This window comes from Sorex fumeus, unplaced genomic scaffold (genome assembly GCF_029834395.1).
Source record: "Sorex fumeus unplaced genomic scaffold, SorFum_2.1 ptg000043l, whole genome shotgun sequence".
In the NCBI taxonomy this organism is placed as follows: Eukaryota; Metazoa; Chordata; class Mammalia; order Eulipotyphla; family Soricidae; genus Sorex; species Sorex fumeus.
This window is the reverse complement of record NW_026606100.1, coordinates 27,977,808-28,002,779: the sequence shown is the minus strand read 5'-3', so window position 1 is coordinate 28,002,779 and position 24,972 is coordinate 27,977,808. Positions and strand designations below refer to the sequence as shown.

Below are 24,972 nucleotides of genomic sequence, written 5' to 3'. Positions count from 1 at the left end.
CTCCTTAGGAAGGGGTGGGGGGGAGAGGGGTGATTTCCTCAGTTTCCCCTTCTGTAAAATGAGGACGCCTCGCTACTGCGCAGTGGAAAGGGTGCAGCATAGTGCTGGCTCCCCCACCCCCAAGTCAGTGCCCGCGACGCAGCCTCAGACCAAGCGGGGGCCGGCCAGCCCTCCCCGGGACGCCAAGCTGGGCAGCGCCCGCCGGGCCGGACCCCGCCCCAGCCCCTCCCCTGGGCCGAGCCTGGGGGTCACGTGGGTGGCGGCGCGGGAGATCCCGGAAGCGGGGTCTGTCCCGGGCCGGGGAGTCCAGCTGCCCCGCTGGGCCCGACTCGGAGCCGCTCCCCGGGGAGCTGGGACCTGGGGGTGAGGCGGGGGTCCTCCCGGGGACGTGGCCGAAGCTGGGCCGGGCGGCGGGGCTGGGGCGCGTCGGGGGTCGGACGGGCGCGGGGGTCCCGCGGCCTGGGCTCCGGAGCTCTCGCAGCAGGGTCCGAGAAGGGGGAAGCGGTGCGCGGTGCAGAGCAGCTGCCTGGCGGTGGACGTGGGGACCCTGGGTGCCCCCGCCGCGGCCCCCGGCTGGGCTGGGTCTTGCCCGCGCGCGCGCACGTCGCTGTCCGGTTTCCTCCTTAGGCTAGGAAGCTTGACACCGTCCCCCCCTGCTCTGACCCTCAGCCGTCGGTGGTTGCACAGACACTGTCCGCTGACCTGGCAGCCGGGAAGAAGCCCCTGCCCGCCGCTGTGTAAGCAGAGCTAAGCTCGGCCCCGAGGGTGGCCGTGCTGGGAAGGGTTCGGGTCTCAATAAAGCCCCTATGAGGCCTTGTCAGAGGAGCCAGTGGTTGACTGTTCCTTTATTCCCTGCATCTTGGGGGTGGGGGGTAGCTCCTCCCCGCTGGGGGTCCCCAGCCCTAGGAGGTGCGAAGCTGTCTCCCATCTCACCCCTGCAGCTGACCACACCATGGCTGAGTGACAGCCCACCAAGGGCACAGGATACCGGGGAGTTCCTGTGTGTCTCAGGTCCCCTCTACTGCCGAGTTCATGTTCTCCACCGCAAGGAGCACTGGGCCACCCCTGGGGATGGGGGTGGGGAGTATGTACTGAGAAGTCTGCCCAAAGCCAGCACCAGATCCTGGGCCTCCTGACCCTCACCGGTCTGTCCCTTACAGGAGCTGGCTGCAGGGGACAGAAGTGAGTCAGCCGGCCCGGGGACCCCTGCCCCGAGTGTGAAGCCTTGGCAGGACCCTTCAGGCATCCGTCTCTGCTGCTTTTCCTGGAGCTGCCCAGGGCGCTGGACACCACAGCCCCTGCTGAACCTTTGGCGGACCATAAGAACCGAAGCGTCCTTTGCCAAGGTAGAGGACCCAGCCTAGCCCTGGCAGAGAGAGGCAGCAGTGGACTGCACTGATCCGTCTCACTCTCACCCTCTCACCTCTGTTCCAACCCTCTCACTCACCCCTGCTCTGTCCTTCTCGCCCTCACCCCTGCTCTGGCCCTCTCATCCTCACCTCTGCCCCAGTCCTCTTGTACTCACCCTCCACCCAGCCCTCTCACTCTCACCCCTGCTCCGACCCTCTCACTCATCCCTGCTCTTTCCTTCTTACCCTCACCCCTGCTCCGGCCTTATCATCCTCACCCCTGCCCCAGCCCTCTCACCCTCACCCCTACCCAGGCCCTCTCATTCTCACCCCTCCCCAGCACAGCATTATCATGTCATGTCACCTTTGCTGGTTCTCACTTTCTCCCCCTGTCTCTACCTAGAAGCTGACCTCACGACCCCACAGCAGCCGCACCCCTGACCTCACCCCTCCTGTCCACATCACTTCCCACACTGACCTGGCTACTGGAACTCGCAGCTGTCAGCCACAGCTCGCTGTCCAGAGCCCTCCCCCCTTCCCACCACACACTTCTCTGAGGTCGGGCCCGCCCTCACCCCGCCCCCCCCCCCACATATATGTCATCTTTGCCTGGGAACCCCCTCCAGGTTGCCCTGTGCCATGCGGGACATTTCCCTGCAGCCTTTGCTCTCCCAGGCCCAGTTGGCCCCCCACGGTGACCTGGGCTAGAAGCCCTCCTGTACTTCCCCCTGTGTTCTGAGTGAGTCTTGACAGGCTGTTGGAGGTGTCGGGAAGGAGTCGGTGAGCCCCACTAAGCTAGCCACAGGGGGTACCCAGGAGAGTAGAGCGGAGCCCAACCTCTGGAGACTTCCCCATCATACCAAGGACCTTGACCATGTGCATGAGGAAGAATCCAACGGGGCCTTCTCTCAGCTCACCTTTGCCATGTGGCACACTCAAGGCCACGGGAGGCCTGGATCCCCCAAGACTCTGGATCACCAGCTCCTTAGGGAGTCAGTGCCTTCCCCCAGGGGCCTAGGCACAGCAGGAGAAGGAGTCCCCAGTTGGTGAATAAAAGCACACTCACTTGGTGCAGTCACACATCAGGATGTGTGGCTCCCAAGGCAGGTGCCTGGGAGGGAGAGGCCAGGATTGCTGAGTGCCAAGAAGGGTGAGGACCAGGCCAGCCCGTGTCCCCTGCCCACCCCAGTCATGAGCAGGAGGATGTGATGCAGCAGCCTGCGGTGTGTGTGGTGCAGGGCCAATTGGCTGCTGGGATGAGAGATGTGCCTGTGGCCCTCCAGGCCAGGCTCGCTGCCCACCCGTGTGCACCTGATTCTCCAGATAGGAACCATCGTTAGGAACCGTCGTTCCTTCTGGGCCGGTGAGAGGGGCCTGAGAGCACCAGGGAAAGTGCCCGCCTGGTCCAGCCCCCAGCTCTGCCCTTCCTAGATGTGCCCACATCCTGCGCCAGGGACTAGCAAACGAAGATTCTCTGACTCCAAAGGGGTTGGGGACCCTTTTCCAAGGCTTGTGTTTCTCAGGATGCTGATGACACCCACTCCCCCACACCCCCCGGGCGGGGACCCTGACCTTGACGCTCCCCAACAGATGAGGTGTGTGGCTGTGGCCACAGACGGTGCCGAGATCCTTTTCTACTGGACCGACAAGGAGTTTGAGGACAATCTGCGGCTGCGGTTTGGGCAGGGAGAGCATGAAGGCGAGGTAAGTGCCGGGGACGACGGCTGGACATGGGAAATGGAAGGAGCAGCAGGATGTGGGTGTGTGTGGTGGAGTCACGTCCGCCACTCCTTTCAGGACCACCGTGCCGGGAGGGAGCCTGGACCTCACTTCTCCCTGGCAATTGAATCATTGAGGTGGTGTCACAGAGGTCCCTCGGGTGCAGGGACCTCCTTGTCCCTCCTTCCCACTGGGTGAGGGCCGCATCGTAGAGTGGAAGTTCAGTACGCTCCCCATTTCTCAGCCTGGAATGCTGAAGCCCAAGCACGGTCCCGTTAAAATAATACAGAGCTATGTTTCAGTGATACAGTGTTCAGGTGCCCATCCCTCCACCAGTGTCCCCAGTATCCCTCCCACCACCCCCACCCCTTCCCACCCCCTGCCTCTGTGGCAGGCGCATTCTCTCTCTCTCTCTCTCTCTCTCTCTCTCTCTCTCTCTGGTTTGTTATGGTTTGCAGTACAGATACTAAGCAGATATTATGTTTGGTCCATAGCTTACTTTCAGCATGTATCTCCCTCCCCAAGAAGCCCTCCAACCATCTGGGGGGAAAGGCAGCTGAGATAGAGAAAGGATTTTGGCTATTATTTACTCTTATTTTTTTGGTCTCTTCTCTTTTAATATTTAAATATTAGCATGTATATTAGCACTTATTGCTTGGCTGTATTGTTTAACCAACTTGTATGTCTCATACAAAACAAAAGCTTAAAAATATAACAACATTATACTTAATCCCTAATTTTATTGTATATTTTACTGACTTGAGTGAAACTAAATAGTTTTATTTAGCAAAATTTACTTAGAGAAATGTGAGGAGAGAAAGAGAGAGAAAGAAAGAGAGAAAGAAGGGTGTTCAAGAGAGAACATGGTCTTTTGCCAGAAGGGAAAAGTTTATTCTATGTTTTCCATTTGTAAATTAATTTTTAAAATTTGAATTATACTATATACTTGTAGCAGTAGTATTAATCTCAATGTATATATAACAAAATTATTGCTATACTTAAAACATCTCTCACGAATTTTCAATATCAATATTGCAAACCACAATGCCCAAAAGAAGAGAGAGAGAGAAAGAGAGAGAGGAGAGAGAGAGAGACAGAGACAGAGACAGAGACAGAGACAGGGGGGGACCTGCCATAGAGGCAGGAAGGGGTTGGGTGGTGGGTGGTGATGGGAGGGAACCTGGGGACACTGGTACTGGGAAATGTACAGTGGTAGAGGGATGTGTGTTGGAATACTGTATGACTGAAATCCAACCATAAACAGCTCTGTGGTAGTTTATCTCACAGTGATTCAATAACAAAGTTTAAAAGCATCCAAAAAAAAAAACCATACAGAGCTAGATTGGGGTATAACTGACAGGCTGTGAACTCGGGCCATACACAGTCAACCCAGTAAAAGAAAAAAAATTGTCTTGAAAGACACTGTTGTTCAAGTTGAAATCAGGATGGTTTCCCCTGGTCCTTGCTCTGTTTCTTCATAAGAATACATATATGTGTGTGTGTGTGTGTGTGTGTGTGTGCGTGCATGTGTGTGTATATATACATATGTATATGAGGCTCAGACCATTGTATGTATGTGTGTATATATGTGTGTGTGTGTGTGTGTGTGGTATATATATGTATGTATATATACACACACATAATATGCATGCACGCATATACACAGAGAAAGGGGGGTTAGTGAGCATACCCCTAGCTTTGCTGGGAAGGGGCATGGGGAGTTGGGGAAGGCTGGGTCACCCCCAGAAATACTCCCCCAGGCCTGATGGCTCAGCCTAGCACTTGTGAGTCTCAGGCCACGTGGGTTGTGGAGTGGTGGAGCGGGGTCATCAGGACCACACCCAGCAGTGCTCATGGAGCCATGTGGTGCCAGGGCTTAAACCCTGTAGCCCTCACACGCACCATCTCCTCAGCCTGCTGTTCATTTAGCGCCACATGTGAGTGGCCCATCGTGATGAGTCCTTTGTGTTTTCACTGGCGAAACTCACCCGATGCCACCCCCGGCCTGGTGCCTGCAGGTTCCTTGTGGTCTTCTCCAGCTCAGAGTGGGCACTCAGCTTTCCCCCATCATTTCTGTGCCCTGCTCAGTACTCTGATTTACCCCGTATTTCGGCCCAGACTTTCAACTGATTTGTCTGGTTTGGCTCTGTGTGTTTTGTTCCTCATTTTAGCGGATGGAGAGAATGAATGGGGAAAGAGGATCTAAAAGCCGGTGTCCGCTGGTTATGGAAACCGGGAAAGAATAGGAATGTACAGGCCGAAGGGGGGAGTCAGTCCTGGCCTTTACCTGCAGTAGTAACCAACACTGTTGGCCCCCCTCCCCCGCAACATTCTGTCTGTGCAGTTGAAAGCACAGCTGCTTGGGGGTGGACCTTCCTTTGGACCCCAGCGATTTTCCACGTCACTGGCAACACTTGAGTCTCAGGAGTGTGTGTGTTCCTCCACTAGAGCCGCCGTTATTTATGGTCCTCTCTGGGCTCGACATTTGCATTATCTCCAGTCTTGGCCACTATAAATTATGTTGCAGTGAACATCTCTACCCTGTCTCTGGTCAGCTGTTTCCCAAGGTAGATTGTGTCAGAGATGCTTGGGCTTGCGTACAGGGGACAGGTGCCCCCCTGAGTCGGCCAGCTCCACCTCCAGTTGTCCCCAGTGCTCTGCTCTGCAGCCGATCCCAAATAGCCCATTGTCCAGTCGGAACCGGAACTGCCCAGTTAGCTAGCGGACCCTTCCCAGCCCTCCTAATGACTCATGGGGGCAGCAAATTCTATATTTGGGATCATCCTCCTTATCAGGGAAGTGACCCCTCCCAGGTGGGCCTCTGACTCCTAAAGGGGACTCTTAAGTGGCACTGCCTGGCCCTCTCTCTCCTTTTTCCAGGGCACTGGGTACTGTGTCTTCTGAGTTGCGGGATTTTTTTTTTTGGTCCTGTCCCTTGTGCTGCCCTCGGGCACCCTGTCCTTTCCTTTGCCCCATCATTGGGTACCTGTTCACTGTTTTCTTGCCCTCTCGCAGCTGCCGGCCCTGGAGGACCAGCTCAGCACCCTGCTGGCCCCGGTCATCATCTCCTCCATGACTATGATGGAGAAGCTCTCGGACACCTACACCTGTTTCTCCACAGAGGGCAGTGCCCACCTGTATGCCCTGCACCTGGTCAGCTCACTGCGCCAGCTCCTCCTCCCCGCCCTGGGCTCCACCCACCTCTCCCTCTGGGAGAGAAAGGCAGGGCTGTGATCCAAATCCCCGGGTACCCCCATCCGTCCCCAACACACACACACACACACACACACACACACACACACACACACACACACACACCACACCAGCCCCCAGGGACCAGGGCATGTGGTCCCCACCATTAGCCCCTCTGTGCCTGCAGTTTGGAGAGTGCCTGTTCATCGCCATCAGCGGAGATGGCACAGATGAAGGGACTCTGCGCCACCAGCTCTGTGTACTCAAGTACCTGTTTGAGGTGCACTTCGGCTTGGTGACCGTGGACAGCCAGCTCATCCGGAAGGAGTGAGTGCCCGCCCCTGAGGGTCCCCGTCTAAGGCCTCCCGAGTGCCTCCCAGCTGCACACACGGTCCCTGGCTGGGGCCCTGGGTCAGAGAAGCAGAGCCCACGGGAGCCATGGAGAGCTGACAGCTCCCTGATTTTCCTGATGAGGAAACACACATGACTTCCCCCGGGCAGCCCAGCCCTGAGCCAGCAGCTCCGGACTGAGTCCCCCTTCCCTGTGCCCCAGGCAAGTTGTCTGTCCTCTTCTGCTCCCTACGGAGAAAGCCTGAGCACTTTATAAGGGAGCAGATCCCCCCTCCAGTCCACAGTACAAAGCCTGAGAATGGGGGCTCAGAGGAGACTTAGGGGGGATGGGCCCCAGGGAAGGAGCCTGGCGGAACTGTGTCCTGGATAGGAAAGCTCTAGGCTGGCCAGGCCAAGGTCACCCCTGGTTCTGCTGAGTTCGGAAGTGCAGTGATCTGGGCTGGAGAAGGGTGAGCAGGGCCCCATCAGCCACTGGCAGATTAACTGAGGCCGTCCCGGGTCTCCTGGGTGCAGGCAGACCCTGCAGAGGCCGAGGCCTGTGTCTCCCAGCTTACCCGTGCGGGGTGGTCTGTGTGCGCTTCTGGCAAGAAAGACACATGGAGAGGAACTGGCTTCCCTTGGGAGTCGGGTGACTCTGGACAGCCCCGGTGCCTTCTAGCCTCTCGGTCAGCACCTCCTGCCAGATGCTGGAATTAGTGTGTGTGTGTGTGTGTGTGTGTGTGTGTGTGTGTGTGTGTATATATGTGCAGTATCCACAGGTCCAGTTGTGGGGGAGCTTTTGCCAGTTTTGTCCCTGCCTTCCCCTCCTTGCTGAGGACCGCTCTGTGCGCCTGGCCACCCTATCACTCGGTCCCTAACAGGAGCTCAGGGTGTCTGGGACCGTGGGCCTTCCCTGAGCTCGGACACTGCCCTCTCTCTCCCCATCTCTGCGACTCTGCCTGCAGGCTGCGGCCCCGGGACCTGGAGCAGCGCGAGCAGGTGTGGAAGCACTTTCAGAGCCTGCTGCGTACCTACAGCCGCCTCAGGGACCGGGAGCAGAGCTTCGCCGTAGAGGTGAGGGGGGAGGGCCACCAAGGGCGGTCAGAGGGGCAGGGGACACCCAGGGCGATCAGAGGGGGCAGGGCCACCCAGGGCCGCCAGAGGAGTCAGGGACCATCCAGGGTAGTCAAGGGGGAGGGCCACCCAGGGCGTTTAGAGGAGCAGGGAGCACCCAGGGTGGTCAGAGGAGGGAGGGCCACCCAAGGGGGCCCGAGGTGGGAGGGCTACCTAGGGCAGTCTTGGGAGGAGGGCCACCCAGGGCAGCAGAGGAGGAAGGGCAACCTACGACAGTCAAAGAGGGCAGGGCCACCCAAGAGGACCTGGTGAAGGGCCACCCAGGGTGTTTAGAGGAGCAGAAAGCACCCAGGGCAGTCAGAGGGGGCAGGGGACCACTGAGGGTGGTTGGTGGCGGGGAGCCACTGAAGGCAGTCAGAAGGATCATCAGACTTTCATGCTGAGTTTGATCCCCTGATGGGCACGGCCACCCCTGCTGTGTCTAGAGTGGCCACCTCAGGTAGGCTGGCTGCTCCGGCATCTCCCCAGGAAAGAGCCATTGATCCAGATAAGACAGACTCGAGGACAGGTTGGCGCTGACAGGAAATCTTGGAAAGACAGCCCCCTGTGACTCTGCCCACCTCCGACCCCCCACTGCTAAAGGGGGTCTGTACTGAGCCGATGAAACTCTTGAGTGGGGAGTGTGGGAGGGGAGCAGCCCCGAAGGGGCAGGAGCTGGTGGGGGCCAAGGAGGATACCACCGTGACCCATGGGGCACCATGACCATGGGACCCGGGTTTCAAGCGAGACTGGCCCAGGCAGCCTTGTAGGCAGACGGGCATTCTCGCCACTCCCCCACGGGTAAGCATATAAGCACGCATTCTCCCTAATACACAAACATGCACACACAATTCTCCCATACACAAGCACGTATACAAGCTTGAGGGCTTGCCCAGTGTAAATTCTCATCTCCTCCAAATGCAACCAGGCATTCCCCCCTCCCCTCCTCCCCCAAATGCAAGTGAGCATTCTCTCGAGGCCTGCGCACCCCCACCCCTAGATACACAAGTACTTTGTCTAAGAATTTCTCATACCCCGGAGCAGCAGAGGGGCCTAGGGGATCTTCACACATGGTTTACTGGGCCTCACCCTCAGTTTCTTAGTTCAGGAGGGGAGCGGACCCCCCAAAGCTACATTCCTCATAAGTGCCAGGTCACCAGGTAACATGGGTCACTAGCTGCCCCTCAGAAACCGCTACTTTTGAGGACAGAAGAGCAAATAGGAGCCCTTGGTTGAAGGTCAGGTGCCCGGTAAGATGAGCCCACCTGGGAGAGAGTCGGGGATCCTCACCCACAGGGTCAATCCCCGGGAGCCTGATAAGGCCGCGCTACTGGGTGCCGGGTGCAGACTCGCTGTGGGATATTTAAGGATGCGAATACTGGGCCCCACAGCAAGGAGCAGAACCACAGAGCAGACTGAAAGGCGACCAGGTGGATCAGAATCGGAGCCCTGTCTAGAAAAGTTAGAAATGAAATCTCAGTGTGAACGTGGGGCTCTGGAGCCAGCCACGGGCACCTCGCACACTTGGGATGCAGGTGGCTTCCGTCTGCACGCCGCAGACGCAGAGGCTCAGAGCCCGGTCAAACAGCAGCCGAGGTGGGAATCCGGGCTGGGGGACTTCACTTCCGGCCCACCCGGGCTGCCATTCATCAGTATGTGTCCAGTGTCCAGCATGCACGATGGATAGCCACTCGCTGCCTGCCAGGACTCTGCACCCAGGAAGGGCAGGAGGAGGGAGTGATGCAGTTGGATGAGTCCTGCCCTCTCTCCCCTCCCAGTTCCTGCCCTCTCTCCCTCCAGCCCCCTCCCCCCCTCCTCTAAGCCCTCTTACCCCCTCTCCCCCACCTGCCCTCTCTTCTGCCTTTTCTGTTCCTCCTCTCCTCCTGGGCAACCTTCCATCTGGGCGTGGTCAATACTCACCACCGCCCCTTTGGTGCGGAACTGAACAGGGTGGTCTGGGTGGGTGGGATTCTGGTGATGGCATGCTAGACTTTCCAGCCCTTACCCCCACCCCCATCAAGGCCAGCATCGGTGTTCTGATAATTTCGCATAACTGGCTAAACTAAAAGTCTTCACTTCCATCTCACGCATTTCATCATTTACTCTCTGAAGGTTGTGGCTGGAGATGGGGGAATTCTGCGAGACTGTGCCTCAGGGAGGCGCCCCCATGTCCAGCCCCTCTGCCCACCTCAGGGACTTTGCACTCGCTCTGGATCCCACGGGTGGTGGCATCTCTCTGCCCCGCGAATCTTTCTCTGAAGGCTTCTCTGTCCTTCCCTGTGGGCAGAGGGCTCCACTGCTGCCACCTGGCCATTTCCTTTGGCTGCTCTGACTCCCCCAGGTGCCTTGGGCTCCACATTATTCCTATCCCCCCACCCTCCCTGGCTGCAGCCTCCCCGTGCCTTCCCAACCTCAGGAAAGCCCAGGCAGGCAGGTTGTGCCCGTGCCAGCCTGAACTGCCCTGTCCCCATGTGTCTGTCCCTAGACTGCTCTCAGTGTGGACTTGAAACCCCACCCCACCCTGCCACCCCTCCTGCCAGACCCGGGTTGCAGAGGGTGTCCCCTTCCTCACGTGCCCCCTTCCCTGCCCCGGGCCAGGCCGTGGAGCGGCTGGTGCACCCGCAGCTGTGCGAGCTGTGCGTGGAGGCGCTGGAGCGGCACGTGGTGCAGGCCATCAACGCCAGGCCTGAGCGGCAGCGGGCGGGAGAGGAGGTGCTGCACGCCTTCCTGCTGGTGCACACCAGGCTGCTGGCCCTTTACTCCAGGTGAGCCTGAGCCTGCCGACCCCCTGCCGGCCCCCTGCCCAGCCCTGCTCCCTGCTGGGAGGGGGCCCTCACCTCACCTCCAACTCCCCCTCGCCTCCCCTCCCCCTTCCCCCCTCTTTCTCCCGGGGGGCTGCTCCTACCCTGTCTCAGAGCCTGATCTGAGGCCCTCTGGGTCACTGTGGGTGGTTTTTCTCGCACAACCAGAGACACGAGTTAAGGGGGCCAGGAAGACGCATTCAGGGCCACGTGCCTGGCATGCCTGGGGAACCCAAGCTTCACCCCCTACCACCCGGGGCACCCCCAGCACAGGCATGGGACTGTAACCCCCCCTGAGGACAGGGAGGGGCTGGGCTGCACTGCCTCCTGGGGGCTGGGGCCCACCGTCCCCCCCTGTTCTCCCTACAGCCACAGCGCCCTGCGTCCCGCCGACCTGCTCACCCTCATCCTCCTGGTGCAGGACCTGCAGCCCAGCGAGAGCAGCGCCGAGGATGACGGCGTCGAGGTGCCAGGAGGCAGCTCCAGGAGGCTGGGCGGGCGGGTGTTGGGGCCGGGGAGGGTGCGAGGGGGTGGGAGCACTCCGGGGGCTGGGCAGGACATTTCCCCGTCCTGCTGCTTTCAGTGGTCTGGAGAATTCTAGAATGCATGCGATGTGATGGTTTCGAATGACCATTTGCCATGTGGGACGTCCTGGCTTCACTGGTTGGTGGCAGGAAGTGCCGGCCCAGTGATGGGAGCAGAGGAGCCCGTGCTCCCGGCCACAATGTCCTCACCATTGTCCCGAGGCCATACACAGGGGTTTCCTGGCCCTTTGGCGGTTCTAGAGAGATGAGACTGTGTAGACATGAGACTCGTCTGGTGGTGAAGCCATGGGGTGCGTGGGGTGCTAGCGGGAAAACCCCAGGCCCATCTTCACCTGCATCTCTTCCTCACAGCCCTCCCTACGGCGGCCCAGGAGCAGCCAAAACATCCCCGTGCGGCCAGCGGCGCCAGCAGTCCCCCGGAGGAGTTCCACAGGGACGGTGAGTCTGTCCCCTGAGCGATGGCAGGCCGGGGCCGTGGGGAGCAGGGTGGCGGCTGACCCCTCTGCTCCCCGCCAGGAGACCGACAGCCTCTCTCTGCCCGAGGAGTACTTCACGCCCGCCGCATCCCCTGGGGAGGAGAGCTCAGGTGAGACCCCGGGGACCTGTCCTGGGCCCCCCCAAACCTGGTCGGAACCCCCCCCAGGCACAAGCACCGGACTCCGTCTGGCCCCTTTACCCCCCTTGAGTTGCCTTGAATTTAAAGGGCTGTCAAGGTCACACTGGGGACCTTTCTCTGCCAGGCTGATCCCATTTAAAATGCGGCCCTCGGGGGAGGGGGATCTTCTCTGCCTCCGCTCCTTTAGGCAACAGGTAACTCAGTAGAATCAGGCAGTCGTCATTTGATTCCAAATCTTCAAAACGTAGTCATTCAACCTCCAGCACATGCTCTGTGTGTTTTTCCCAAGTATGTGGGCAGTCAATAACAGGCCTCGGAAAGTATCCTGGGAGTCACACACAGGCCAGAGAGAGCCAGGAGGCGGCTCACTGAGCACGGAGGTTGGCCCTGGGAACCCTGGGCCACGACACGTGGGTGAGCTTGGCACAGCTCTGGGAAGAGCTCGGGAGAAGGGCTGGGCCCCGCCATTCCTGGTCCCCGATAGAGAGGACAGGCCCGCCAGGGTCACAGGAGGAGAAACTTCCCAGGGGATGAGTTGTTCTGGTTGTGGCGTATGGGGTTGTGGTGGCAGGCAGCGCATGGCATGAGCTGCCAGGCCTCTTGTGCTGGGCCAGAATGGGCCAACCACTTGCCATCCCATGGCCGGGACTGACTGTAGGGGTGGCCCCTGCCTGCCTGACCCTCGTGAGTGTGTCTTGGGTGCTGTCAGCCAGGCCACTGATACCCTCCTGGGCACCTGTGGGAACGTTTCCTGTGGGTCCTGCACATGAATACATGGGGCCATGGCAAACACAGATGGGGGCTGTGAGTGGCTCTCACACCTAGCTGCCTGGGACCCCGGGGGAGAGCTCTGAAAGCCCCCAGAGTGGGCCTGGGCTGGAGGCCCCAGCAAGCTTGGGCATTGCAGCTTCCGAGAGGTCACAGGCGCAGCCAAGGCTGGATAGCATGGATTTGATGTTCTAAACTCTGGTCCCCTAATTGTCATAGAGGCAGGGTGAGGACTGTGATGTGGGGGAGGGGGGACACTTGGATAATCGGTGGTGGAAAATGTGCACTAGTGCAGGGATGGGTCTTCCATCATTGTATGGCTGAATCTCAAACATGAGAGCTTTGTAACTATCTCATGGTGATACAATAAAATAAAAAGTAATGTGGAGTTCATGTCCAGTTCAATCAGCCTAATCAGTGACTGAACAAATAGCAGTACTCCTACATTATTTAAAATAAATAAATAAAATAAACTTTGGTCCCCTGAGGACATGTTCCTTGGGGCTAGGGTCCATGAGTGTCCCCAGGTTCTCTGAGCTTTTTTCAAGCCTGGCCATGCCGAGAAGCTCTGGAGTGACCTTCGGTAGAGAAACTGGATTTTTTGGTTTTGTGGCGTTTTTTTTTTCTTCCCTTACTATTCCTTCCCTCACCATCCCTGTCCTCCTGGGCTCCTCGCTCTCCCTGGCTGACTTTTCTCTGCCTTGGTGCTGTAAATAACACCATTCCTCTGTGCACACAGCCACCCGCTTACAAATGACTCCGGGCGGATCCGTGCATTTGTAAGTCAGGTGTCTGAAACCGTAGGAATGGGCTTCCCCCGAGAAACATGATTATAAATGTTCATTTTCCGCAGTGAAATATAAGAGAGGGCGTTTATTATAAGCATGTAATATTTTATACCTGTCGGGGGCTTCCCCAGGCCTTTGTGAGCTATGGCAGGAGGGGAAATGGAGCTCGGGAGCCAGATTGCTGGCTGTAGTAGGTGCTCAGTGAAGACTGCGGAGTGAATGGGGTGGGGGAGGAAGTGGCGAGGGCTGACCCTACTGGAGAGGCATATGACAGCCAGGGAGGCCTGAGAGGCGAGGAGGGCATGGCCTGGTGGCACATGCCCCACATTTTTCCCCAGCTCCAGGTTACTTTAGCCTTGGGAGCAGACAGTACCCCATGCATACCAGCCTGGCATGGGACTAGTTGTGCCCTGTGGCCTGGCAGAGGCTGCGAGCTGCAGATGGGTGGGGGTCTCCTTCCTCCCGGCCCCAGACAGGTTGTGGGGCCGCTGTCTGCTTTCTCCATTACTTATGTCCTGTGCTTACCTGTGGCCTGCAGGTAGCACCATCTGGCTGGAAGGGGGCACCCCACCCCTTGATGACCCCCCTGTTCAGGTGAGTGTCTTCTGGGGCGGGGAGGGGGCGGCCCTGCCACCCCACCAGCTGGTTACGGATGTGGTCTGAGCCCTGGGACCCACTCTCTCCTGCCGGGGACGCTGTCCTAGCTCCTGCTCCCCCTCACCCCAATCTTGGGACTGTAGGTGGACAGAGGAACTCTGGCCCAGGACAGGACTGGGGGAAGGGGAGAAGGTGGCCTTCCCACCACCCCCAGGCCCTGAGAAATCCTTGCCCTCCTCTGTCTGGGAGTGACACAGCCAACCTAATTTTTAATGACTTTTTAAATGAGAAAGCCAAATAGATTCTCATTGTTGAAAATTTGGCAAACACAAGGTGAAGAAGTCAGGAAGAGGTACAGAAATCACTGGCCAGCCCCACGTCCCCTGCCCCCAGTATCATACAGACACACACACACACACACACACACACACACACACACACACACACACACACACATCTGTGCAGAGAAGTGTTCTTGGTATCAGTAACTATTTCCTTAATTTCATTAAAATGCTTCACTCTCAGGGCTGGAGTGATAGTGCCGCAAATAGGGCGTTTGCCCTGCACACAGCTGACACGGGTTCAAATCCCAGCATCCCATATGGTCCCCTGAGCTCTGCCAGGAGTAATTCCTGAGTGCAAAGCCAGGAGTAACCCCTGAGCATCACTGGGTGTGACCCAAAAAGCCAATAAATTAAATGTTTCATGCTCTGAGGCCAAGTTAGGGAGTCTCTTCTGCCTGTTCGATGCCCCTACCCCACCCCGCACCCTGTCCGCACCTCTGTCCCCACAGATTGCGGAGGACATCCTCCAGACGCTGGTCCCTGAGTCCCCAGCACTTTGCAGCCCCCGGAGGATTTTCCTGGATGCCAGCGTGAAGGAGAGCTACTGCCCCCTGGTGCCCCACACCATGTACTGCCTGCCCCTGTGGCCTGGCATCAACTTGGTGCTCCTGACCAAGGTAGGGGAGCCCCATAGTTCGTCGCCCAGCCCCCACCCCCCACCCCTGCCACACCTCATGGGCCGCCCACCTCCCTCCCCATAGGGCCCCAGCACGCCCCTGGCCCTGGCCCTGTACCAGCTGCTGGATGGGTTTGTCGTGCTGGAGAAGAAGATCAAGGAGGGGCAGGAGACGGGGAGCAGCCTGCGCTCCCACCCGCTCCTGGGCGACCTGCGCCAGCGCATGGACAAGTTCGTCAAGGTCCGAGGACGGCAGGAGATTCAGGTGAGACTCAGGGCCCTGGGACCCTGGGCCGTGAGACAGGGCCTGTGTGTTCACTCTGGCTGCCGGGCCAGGGATTCGGGTGGTTTCTGAGGGGTCTCTCTGGATGGTCTCTGAGTGGTCTCTAGGTAGTCTCTCTGGGTAGTCTCTGGGTGGTCTCTGAGTGGTCTTTGGTGTCTCTCTAGGTGGTCTTTGGGTGGTGTCTCTGGGTGGTCTCTCTGGGTGGTCTCTGGGTGGTCTCTCCTGCTGACTCTTGCTCTCAACGCTGCTGGGTGCAGAGGCTGGGAGAGGCAGCAGCAGCCCCAGTGCCTGCTCAGAGCCCTCACAGAGCAGTGCCCCGGCACCTGTCCCCTTACAGAGCACCTGGCAGGAGTTCAAGGCCAAGGCCTTCTCCAGAAGTGAGCCCGGATCACCCGCCGAGTAAGTGGGCCTCAGGGACACGCAGTGGAGTGGGGAGGGCTGGGTGCAGGGACCCTGTGTAGGTCTGTGTGGGGGTGGCCTCTGGGTGGGTGGTCTCTCTGGGTGGTCTCTGGGTGGGTAGTCTCTGAGTGGTCTCTGGGTGGTCTCTCTGGGTGGTTTCTGAGTGATCTATCTGCATGGTTTTGGGGTGGTCTGTAGGTAGTCTCTCTGGGTAGTCTCTGGGTGGTCTCTGAGTGGTCTCTGTTGTCTCTCTAGGTGGTCTTTGGGTGATGTCTCTGGGTGCTGCCTCTGGGTGGTCTTTGGGTTATCTCTGGGTGGTCACTGTGGGCATCCTCTGTCTCCCAAGGGACTAAGAAGTGTGGGTGAGCACAGACGGAGCCAGGACGGCCCCCAGGATAGTTGCCCACAGCCCGGGGCTGCCGAAGAGGGTGGGAAGCAAAGGATGGTGGAAGGGGCAGGGCTGTGGGGACCCCACAGCAGCAGCCCAAGGTCCTGCCCAGCTTCAACACTGCCTCCTGCGGCCTCAAGCTTTCTGTCCCCCTGCCTGGCATGCTCTCCCTGAGCCCAGAAGGTGCCAAGTGACTCTTCCCCCAGAGGCGAGGGAGTACTGTCCCGGGCGGGGGCCATGAGGGAAGATGCCACTTGGCTCTGGTGTGTGTTCTGGGCTGGGGTGGGACAGGGTCCTCCCTGTGCTGAAACCGCCCCCCTGCACCCAGGCTGCTCCAGGCGTGTGCGCAGCTGAAGCGGCAGCTCTGTGCCCTGTACCGCCTCAGCTTCCTGGGCCAGGCCCCCGGCCAGGGGGGGCCCCAACTACCCCAGCACCTGCAGGACCAGCTCCAGATGTTCATGCAGTGAGTGGGGCTGGTACCTGTGGGGTGGAGTGGCACAGGGCACGGGGAGGGAGGGGCGGGGCAGGGAGAACTGCCACTCACCCCTCCCTCCTTCCTGCCCTTCCACAGAGAAAAGTTGATGGACTGGAAGGACTTCCTGCTGGTGAAGAGCAAGAGGAACGTCACCATGGTGTCATATCCTAAGGGTCGCAGCCCTGGGAATAGGGGACGGCGTCTGCCTCCTTGTGGGAGTAGGTAGACCCCTAGGTCTGGAACACCCAGGACCAGGCAAGCGGGGCTCAGTGGTTATGCCACGGGCCTGGAGGGGTGCCCGCGACATAGTGCCCACCCTTTGGAGCAGACTGCAGGCCAATGCTCTGGGCCCAAACTAGGTCACCCCTACCTCACTCCGTGCTGCCCCTTCTCTGGAACCCTCAACAGGGCGGCTTTTCCCAGATGAAAAGTTCTTAAGGTGAGGCCTCCCCTCCCTGAGACCTCTGTCCGTAGGATGCAGGTAACAGGGACAGCGGGGGGCAGTCCCTTTGCGCCCCCCCCCCCCCCCACCCTGGGCCTCCGTTCCTCTTGCAAGTGGCCCAGGTGAAGTGTAGGGTGTGGGCCAAGCCAGTGTGCTGGGTGCAGGCCTCAGCTCTGCCCATGCCCCAGGCCCCCCACCCCTGCGTCAGTCATCTTAGCTCGTCTTCCCAGACAGACCACGTTCACCTGCAGTCTCTCAGGGCTGGTGGGGGCGGGGGGGGGGGGTTCGAAGATTAAGAGAGAGCTGGGAAAGAGTGGATTCAGGAGGCGTGGACATGTCGGGAGGCTTCAGGGCTGCTGTGTGGGGAGGGGGTTATGGGGGGGGACAGAGGCCCGCTGCCCTCCTTCCTGCCTGCGCAGGCCCCTTAACTCAGCCCTCACCTACCTGGAGGACTTCCCGGGCCTCGTACACTTCATCTATGTGGACCGCACGACCGGCCAGATGGTGGCCCCCTCCCTCAACAGCAGCGAGAGGATTTCCTCAGAGCTGGGCAAGGGGCCCCTGGCCACCTTTGTCAAAGCCAGGGTAAGTGCCACCTGACCTCCAAGGGTTCGCTGGGGACTGTGCCCCTCCAACCCTGAGGTCCCGTGTTGTATCCTGCACCTGCCCATGTGTTTCCGTAAGCCCTGCAGCTGGGAGCATCTGGGCGCTGAGGTCACAGCCATCTGCGGAGACAGCTGGGGCCTAACGGTACGGCTGGCTTCACTCCATGCCTGAGTGACTGAATTATCTAGAAGAGAAAGAAACGTGGGTTTCATCCCATTGGGTTTCTATAGCTAGGCGGCTTCTACCCAGGAAACATCCTCTGGTATTTTTGTTGTTGTCGTTGTTGTTTATTTGTTTTGTTTTATTTGGGGACCACACCTGGCTATGCTCAGGGGTTACTCCTGGCTCTGCACTCAGGAATCACTCCTGGTGGTGCTCAGGGGACCATACGGGATGGCAGAGATCGAGCTGGGTCTGCCTCATGCAAGGCAGGTGCCTCACCTGCTTGTCCTATCACTTAGGCCCCTGGAATTCTTTTGTCTGACTCTTCTTCAGCACGAGCTGGTGCATGTACCCAGGACAGGTGATAGTGTGTGTGTGTGGCTAACAGGCGCTGTGCTGCTGTGTATGTGTGGAAAAGAGGCACAGAACTGCCGAGCCGTCCGTGTGTGTGGAGTGCGCTATCCACGGACGCCTGCTGGGACCTGTCTCTCACTCGCCTGTACCCCAAGATGTTGTCTGGTACTAGTTTCCATCTCCTCCTCTGTGGAGGAGGGTGAAAAGCCCTCCAGAACTTCAGGCTTCTCACCAGGTTGTAGATGCGGGAGATGATGCATGTGAAGTGCTCAGCCCAGCACGCATGGTAGCAGTGCGGGTGGGTTTCCCTAAGGCTTTCCTCACACATGGTACCAGAGCGGATGGGATTCCCTAAGCCTTTGCTGGTGGCCGCAGCCTCTGCCCCTCTCTGTCCCACTTTCTGGACAGTGTCACAGTTGTCCCACAGTTTCCCCATGCAGTTTTCTGGGTCTGGGATGACCCTGCCTGTGCCATGACATCTCCCACATATCCACTTCACTTCCTGTCCGATGCATTTCCATGTGCCGTTAATTCTTCCTCACCATGACCTGTACCGGCCCTGGGCGGCCCGTCGCAGGAAGCTGGCCTCCTTCACTTAGCTGTTCCCCCGCTGCTGGGCATGCAGAGCTGTCCCTGCCCTTCACTGTTTTAAACAGTTCCACAGCCCCACTCGGTGCGTGGGTGCCTCTGTGCTCCTCTCCGAGCCTTCCCTCAGCGTGGCTTCCCAGAAACACGCTGAGTGCAGGGGGAGGGATGCTTGTGGTCCTAGATGCTCTGTCCCGTCAGGGTGTGCTCCTGAGAGACAGCATTCCTGTGCATGTGTGTGTGCATGCACGTGTGTGTGTGTATGTGTACGTGTGCATGCATGCATGTGTACACGTGTGCATGTTCATGTACATGTGTGTCCACATCAAGGCAGACCATGCTCTGTGGTCAGGCTTTTATTTATTTTTTTTTTAGAAACAACAGTTTATTCAAAAATGTCAGTAACACGTAAGTCTCCATCCATTAATGATGTCTCTGCCTTTCTTTTTTGCACAAGATACTAATGGAAATATTGGGGGTGGGGTGGGGAGGGTCCAAGGACCAGCCCACCCCTTCTCCTCCCTGTCTGCCATGCCATCCTGTAGAGCCGGGAAGCAAGCACACACCATCTGGTCAAGTAGCCCCTGGCCACTCACGTGCAGATCGCACTCTGCAGTCAGGCCTGGGTTGGGCCGGCCTCCTGCCAACTCTTTGAGGAGAGCAGCATCCGGCCTTTCCCTGGGGCAAACCATAGTTTGTCCTCGAGCCCAGTGAGAGGAGCTAGGGAGAGTCTGAGGCCATCATCCTGCCAACCCTGTTGGCTCCGACTGTAGTGAGCCCAGACTTCACCCGGGGCCTGGGATACTCTGTGCCAGAGATGCCGGGGTGGGGGAAGGAGGGTCCCTCAGGGGACTCCAGTGACCCTGACAGCAGGAGGTGCCCCAGGGTCACACCCTGACCTCCTGCAGTGATAGCTGATCTCTCTAGCCAGGATGTTTCGTGTGTGTGTGTGTGTGTGTGTGTGTGAAGTTGCATGCTCGGTGTCCATTGAGCAGTCGCTGTCACTATGTGGGCTGTCCCCCGACACCCAGCCCCGTGCACTGAGCTGTGCCCGCTCTGCCCCGCCCAGGTGTGGTCCCTGATCCGGCTGGCACGCCAGCACCTGCAGAAGGGCTACACCACGCTGCTTTTCCGCGATGGTGACTTCTACTGCTCCTACTTCCTGTGGTTCGAGAACGAGATGGTAGGTCTGAGCCTCTTCCCATGACTCGCAGGTGCACCGCCATGCTGCCTGCCCTGGTCCCCGACGCCCCTTCTCTGCCGCCACCTCCCGGCCTCGCCTCATCCTTCCCGATGACAGGTAGCCGAGATGACCCTCCATCCTGCCCCGCAAGGCCCTGGGAAGGGGGGACACCCGGCTTCGGGCCTCGCCACCTGCTTCCTCCCCCACACACAGCATCACCAGGGCATGGCAGCCCCGCATGCCCACTGCAGAGCTAGGGAAACTGAGGCTGGAAGCAGCTAAGCCACCAGCCCAGGAGGAGGCTGACTGTGCCCCAAGCCCCAGTTTTTCTCTCCTCTCCTCTCCTCTCCTCTCCTCTCCTCTCCTCTCCTCTCCTCTCCTCTCCTCTCCCCTGCCCTCCCCTCCCCTCCCCTCCCCTCCCCTCCCCTTTCCTGTCCCTCGCCACTGCCCATGACAAACTCTTCTTCAGGCACTGTGAGAGGGGCCCTGTCCCCCACACAGTCAGTCACTGTGGGCAATGGGGTGCTCATCCCTGTCCTCACCACACCCCCACCTACACACACACACACACACACACACACACACACACACACACACAGAGTGGGGGGCCCGGGGTGACAGCTGCCTGTGAGAACATGGCCAGGTGCCGGTGGCCTGGCGCCCACATGCCCAGCACAGCTACAGTCTGCTTGTCCCACCCCCACTTGCAAACTGGGCCCTGGACAGCCCGATCTCTCCAGCAGGATTCACTGGGCGGCAGGGGTCTCGTGACCATCTCGTCCCTCACACCCCCTCCCTGCAGCAGCTCTTCCCCAGCTCTGCCCCCACTGGTGGGCAGGACTCCTCATGCCAGGCCTGGCACTCGGTGCTTCGTGTTCCTGCACTGCCCCCCTCGGAGAGGAAAGCGTGGGGTCCAGGCGGCTCCTGGCACCACGCACCTGGGCAGACTGAGCTGCGCCCCTGCCCCGTGTGCCAGCCTCAGGGCCCTGTTCTGTCCCACGCCCACCCTCACTCGCCTCCTCCCACAGGGCTTCAAACTGCAGATGATGGAAGTGCCCGTCCTGTCCGACGACTCGGCCCCCGTGGGCGTGCTGGGGGGAGACTACTACAGGTGAGGGGCGGGGCAGGGCCCCCCAGTGGGGCCACTCTGGCTCTAGAGCACCTCACAGCACACACACACTCACACACATATACACACACATTCACACACTCACACACATATTCACACACACGCATTCATACACACACAAATATTCACATACATGTCCTCTTGCATGCATACAAACAGACACAAACACATACTCGTACACACATACATACACATACTCATGCACACATATACATATATGTACACACACTTGTACACACATACACATACATTCACATACATGTACTCATACACACATACATACACACATTCACATACACACATACACAGGTTCACATACATGTACTCACATACATACACTCACACACATGCATTCACTGCTCATACGCACATACTCATATATACACATTCACATATACTCACACTTATACAATATTCATGCACACACATACAGTCATGCATACACACATACAGTACACACTCATACTTTGATACACATTCACATGCACATTCATGCACTCACACACATACACACTTGCACGCACACACACACACACACACACACATACACACTAAGAGCTCGATGCTGCAAAGGCACTGTAGGTGCAGCGAGGGCAGGTGTGTGGGCTCGGGGGTGGGGGGAGCTGCTGCCCTTCGTCCCCTCTGCTGGCACCGGTGCTGAGAGCAGGCGCCTGCCGTCTGCCCAGAGCTTCCCACTGGCCCTGTGGCCGCCCTTGGCTCAGACCCCGCTCGGCAGACGCCCCATCCCGCTGCACAAGTAGGACTGAGGCCCCGGGGAGAGACCTGGGGGACCATGGTGCGGGAGGCGCCCCGGCTTGAGTCCCGCCCCTGCCCCCAGGAAGCTCCTGCGCTACTACAGCAAGGCCCACCCGGCCGAGGCCGTCAGGTGTCGGGAGCTGCTGACGCTGCACCTGTCGGTGCTGCCGCAGGAGGTGCTGGTGCAGCAGGCCGGGGAGCTGGCCGGGCGCCTGTGCGATGCCTCCCGTGTGCCCTTGGTCTGAGCACCCCTGACTGCCCCTCTGCCTCAAGCTCCGGCCTGACCCAGCTGCAACATGCCCCTGCCCTCCTCACACAGCCCCCAGGGCTCCTGGAAGAAACCTCATCCCAACCCCATCAGCCTCTGGGCCACGCAGAACAAATCCCGATCCTGCCCTCTAAGGGAGGAGGAATGCTGGGGTTCTGTCCATCTCTCCTGATGCTGCCCTGTCCTTCCGTCCCCTGTGGATGGGGTGGAAAGTTCCAGAGCCCTGGGGTGCCCTCTTACAGTTGGGGAGGGATTCCTCCTCCATCTTTCCTCATCTGGACCCCCAACCCCACCGGTTAGGGGAGGTTTCCTTCACCCAACCACCCCTCCCCCCAGTGGACAGCTTCAGGTACACAGCAGGTGTTCAATAAATGCTTGTTTGAGCCGACATGCCTGAGCTCCGAATCCTGTTTGATGCCAACAAGCCCCTGCCAAGTGCTGCCCCTTCCCTGCCCCTCCTTGTCCCCCATGACTCCCTCCATCCCCCACCCCAGGTCCTGAGAAGCTTCCTGGGAGGGCCTGGAGTGCCCAGGAGGGATCAGATCCAGAAAGCCCCATCCCAGCGTGGACACAAGGCTGAGGAGGTCCGCAGAGCCCTGAGGCAGGGTGGACCATCAGCCTCCTGCTGGCCTTCGTGTCTCCAGCTGACGTTCTTGCCTAGAGCCCTGGGCTTCCTGTTCTGCAAAGCAGCTGGGCAGGAACCGTGACCCCAGCTCGGATGAGTGTCCACAGACAGGGACAGCAGGGGACAGCATCATTGAGTGCTCTGCTCGTCCTTCCTGTAGCCAGACTCTGAGCAAAAGCTGAAAACCCGAGTGGTGCCAGTGACTGATGCACAGGGGACACTTGAGTCTCAGGGGACATGGGTCCCAACTGCTCAGTGCTATTGGGGACCCCACTTGGGTCACCTGATCCTGCCTAGCTGCTTTGCAGCTGACTGTCACCATCCTTATTTTTTATTTTTATAGAGTTGTTCACAATAATTTATTACGTTCAATATTCCAACACCAATCCCACCACCATTACACCTTCCCACCACTATTATTTTGAATTTTACCACCACCACCCAAGCCTGCCCCAAAGGCAGTAGTCCTAAATAATTTATTTTGTATTGCTTGTTATGAATAATCTGCTAAAAATGATCCCAAAAACATTTCCTCAGAGGAAAGTGTGTGAAGATTGTTGTGTCTCACCCTGGAGCCATTAAGCTTTTGTATAAGAGATTACTAACATGTTTATAGGTTAAGCCTTGTTTGCATATATATATATATATATGTACGTATATATATTTTATTGAGATCAGTTGCCTTCTACATTACACCCATCTAATGTAATGTGCTACTCCTGCTGCATCAGTGGCTTAAAGGATGAGATGTTCCAGCTGTACACTCTAGGAATTCTAAAACTTTAAATAAGGTGATAGTGCTAAAGTTAAATTTTTAACTAGATAGTGACTTCGGGGCCTGGAGGAATCCCTGCAGCTTGTGGCTCTCTTTCGAGATTTGTGATTCTCTGGGTCATGGCCATTAATGAGCTTATATGGCACCAGAGGCAGCTCATGGGCATGACTGCCAGGCTCCCGGAAGAATAGGGGGTCAGGGGGTGGGGGTAGCCTATTCCTGACTCTGTGAGAGCCTGGAAATTTCAGCCACAAATCCCACATACCTGGGGGGGGGGGGGGGGTTGTTTTGTTTTTCCGGCAGATTCATTCTCATGTTTGAGGCTTGTTCCAACCATATGGTGATTGGCCATGAGCATGGCAGCAATTTGGTTCTGGAGGTTTTCAGCTACTGGGGCTCTGTTGGGGCGGGTGCTGGGCTCACTGGACGAGACTCAGCCTAGCGTGGGGTCTGGAGGCATCTCTGCGGCTCCATCAGCATTCTTGGTGTGACCAATCCCCTCGACTTCCCAGTGCTTAGCAGCAACATGGTGATGCGACCCGTTGGATTGGAACCACAGTGCCCACAGTGTGGACCTTCTGGCGGGGCAGGGTGGGGAGGCTCCAGGGGAGAGTGGAGGGGCCTCAAGACCCCACGTCTCCCACCCCTGTGCTGAGGGCTTCTCCCTGTGCAGTCTCCTGGTCACCTGCCGTGTGCTGGGTTGACCCTTGGCCCCGGATGGATGCCTAGCTCTGTGTCCACCATCTGGCTGCAGGGTCACACTGGCCACTCCCACCTGCCCCCCACAGCAAGCTCTCCCACATGCTCGGCAGGCCACAGCTAAAGCTCCAGGAGCTTGGGAGGGAACTGTACTTTGGGGAGTGCAGGGTTTTTCCTCCTGGCTTCCTGCTACCCCGGGCTAAGGAGCACCTCCGTGGGTGCCCTCACTACTTCCCTCCACTCTCCTCCGCCCTCCTTCAGTCTGTCTTGGGTCAGGCCCGCCCTCAGCCAGCAGGTGCCCTTGCGGCAGGAGACGAACCCTCGGGGCAGGTGCTGCTGTCCTGGGTGCTGAGGGGCCCCAGAAGATACAGGTTTGCAGAGGCCCCCCAGGACTCCCTCCCCCGTGACTCTGCTCCTGTCTGTAGGGTGGGAGTCCCGGGGCTCACCAGGAATCTCGAGGGGGCTTTACTGGGTGGGAAGCCTGAGCAATACCCCCAACATAGGCTCAGCGGTCACTCCTGGGCCCCCCACGCTGTAGTGGTCTCTTCCATCCCCACCCCCCACCCCCACACAACAGCAGTGTTTACTCCTGGGACCCACACACACAATTGCAGTGGTCAGTTCTTGAGACAAACACAACTGCAGTGATCACTCCTGGGACACACACAACTGCAGTGGTCACTCCCGGGCCGTGATCCCCCCCAAGCTTCAGTGGTCACTCCTGGGTCCCCCACAGTAGTCACTCCTGGACCCCACACACAACTGCAGTGGTCATTCCCAGTCCCCACCACACACACCAGCAGTGGTCACTCCTGGGGCTCCCCACAGCTACAGTGGTCAACCCCAGGCCCCACACACAGCTGCAGTGGTCACTCTTGGGACCCCACCGCTGCAGTGGTCACTCCCAGACCCCCACACAGAGCTGCAGTGGTCACTCTCAGCCACTACCACACACAGCTATAGTGGTCACTCTTGGGACCCCACCGCTGCAGTGGTCACTCCCAGGCCCACACACACAGCTGCAGTGGTCACTCCTCTCGAGGCCTCAGCCCAGCAGCAGCCAGC

At 58.6% G+C, this 24,972-nt stretch overlaps 1 protein-coding gene across 2 annotated transcripts; it reads left to right on the top strand.

Moving 5' to 3' along the window:
- The first annotated feature begins 264 nt into the window (after positions 1 to 264).
- Positions 265 to 22,170, top strand: HPS1 (HPS1 biogenesis of lysosomal organelles complex 3 subunit 1). 2 transcript variants are annotated; one of them, XM_056120624.1, is made up of 21 exons: positions 265 to 363; positions 670 to 737; positions 1,161 to 1,346; positions 2,940 to 3,053; positions 6,084 to 6,221; positions 6,448 to 6,587; positions 7,556 to 7,664; positions 10,302 to 10,468; positions 10,874 to 10,970; positions 11,401 to 11,487; positions 11,566 to 11,635; positions 13,760 to 13,815; positions 14,612 to 14,779; positions 14,864 to 15,043; positions 15,399 to 15,460; positions 16,177 to 16,311; positions 16,420 to 16,485; positions 17,206 to 17,350; positions 19,542 to 19,655; positions 20,684 to 20,766; positions 21,623 to 22,170. In XM_056120624.1, exons 4-21 carry the CDS (start codon positions 2,940 to 2,942, stop codon positions 21,783 to 21,785), a joined length of 2,094 nt encoding a protein of 697 aa, XP_055976599.1. In that variant the 5' UTR covers positions 265 to 363; positions 670 to 737; positions 1,161 to 1,346; the 3' UTR covers positions 21,786 to 22,170. The 2 variants fall into 2 exon arrangements, with proteins under 2 accessions (XP_055976599.1, XP_055976598.1); XM_056120623.1 differs by having other exon boundaries at positions 11,401 to 11,635.
- Positions 22,171 to 24,972: the final 2,802 nt, after the last annotated feature.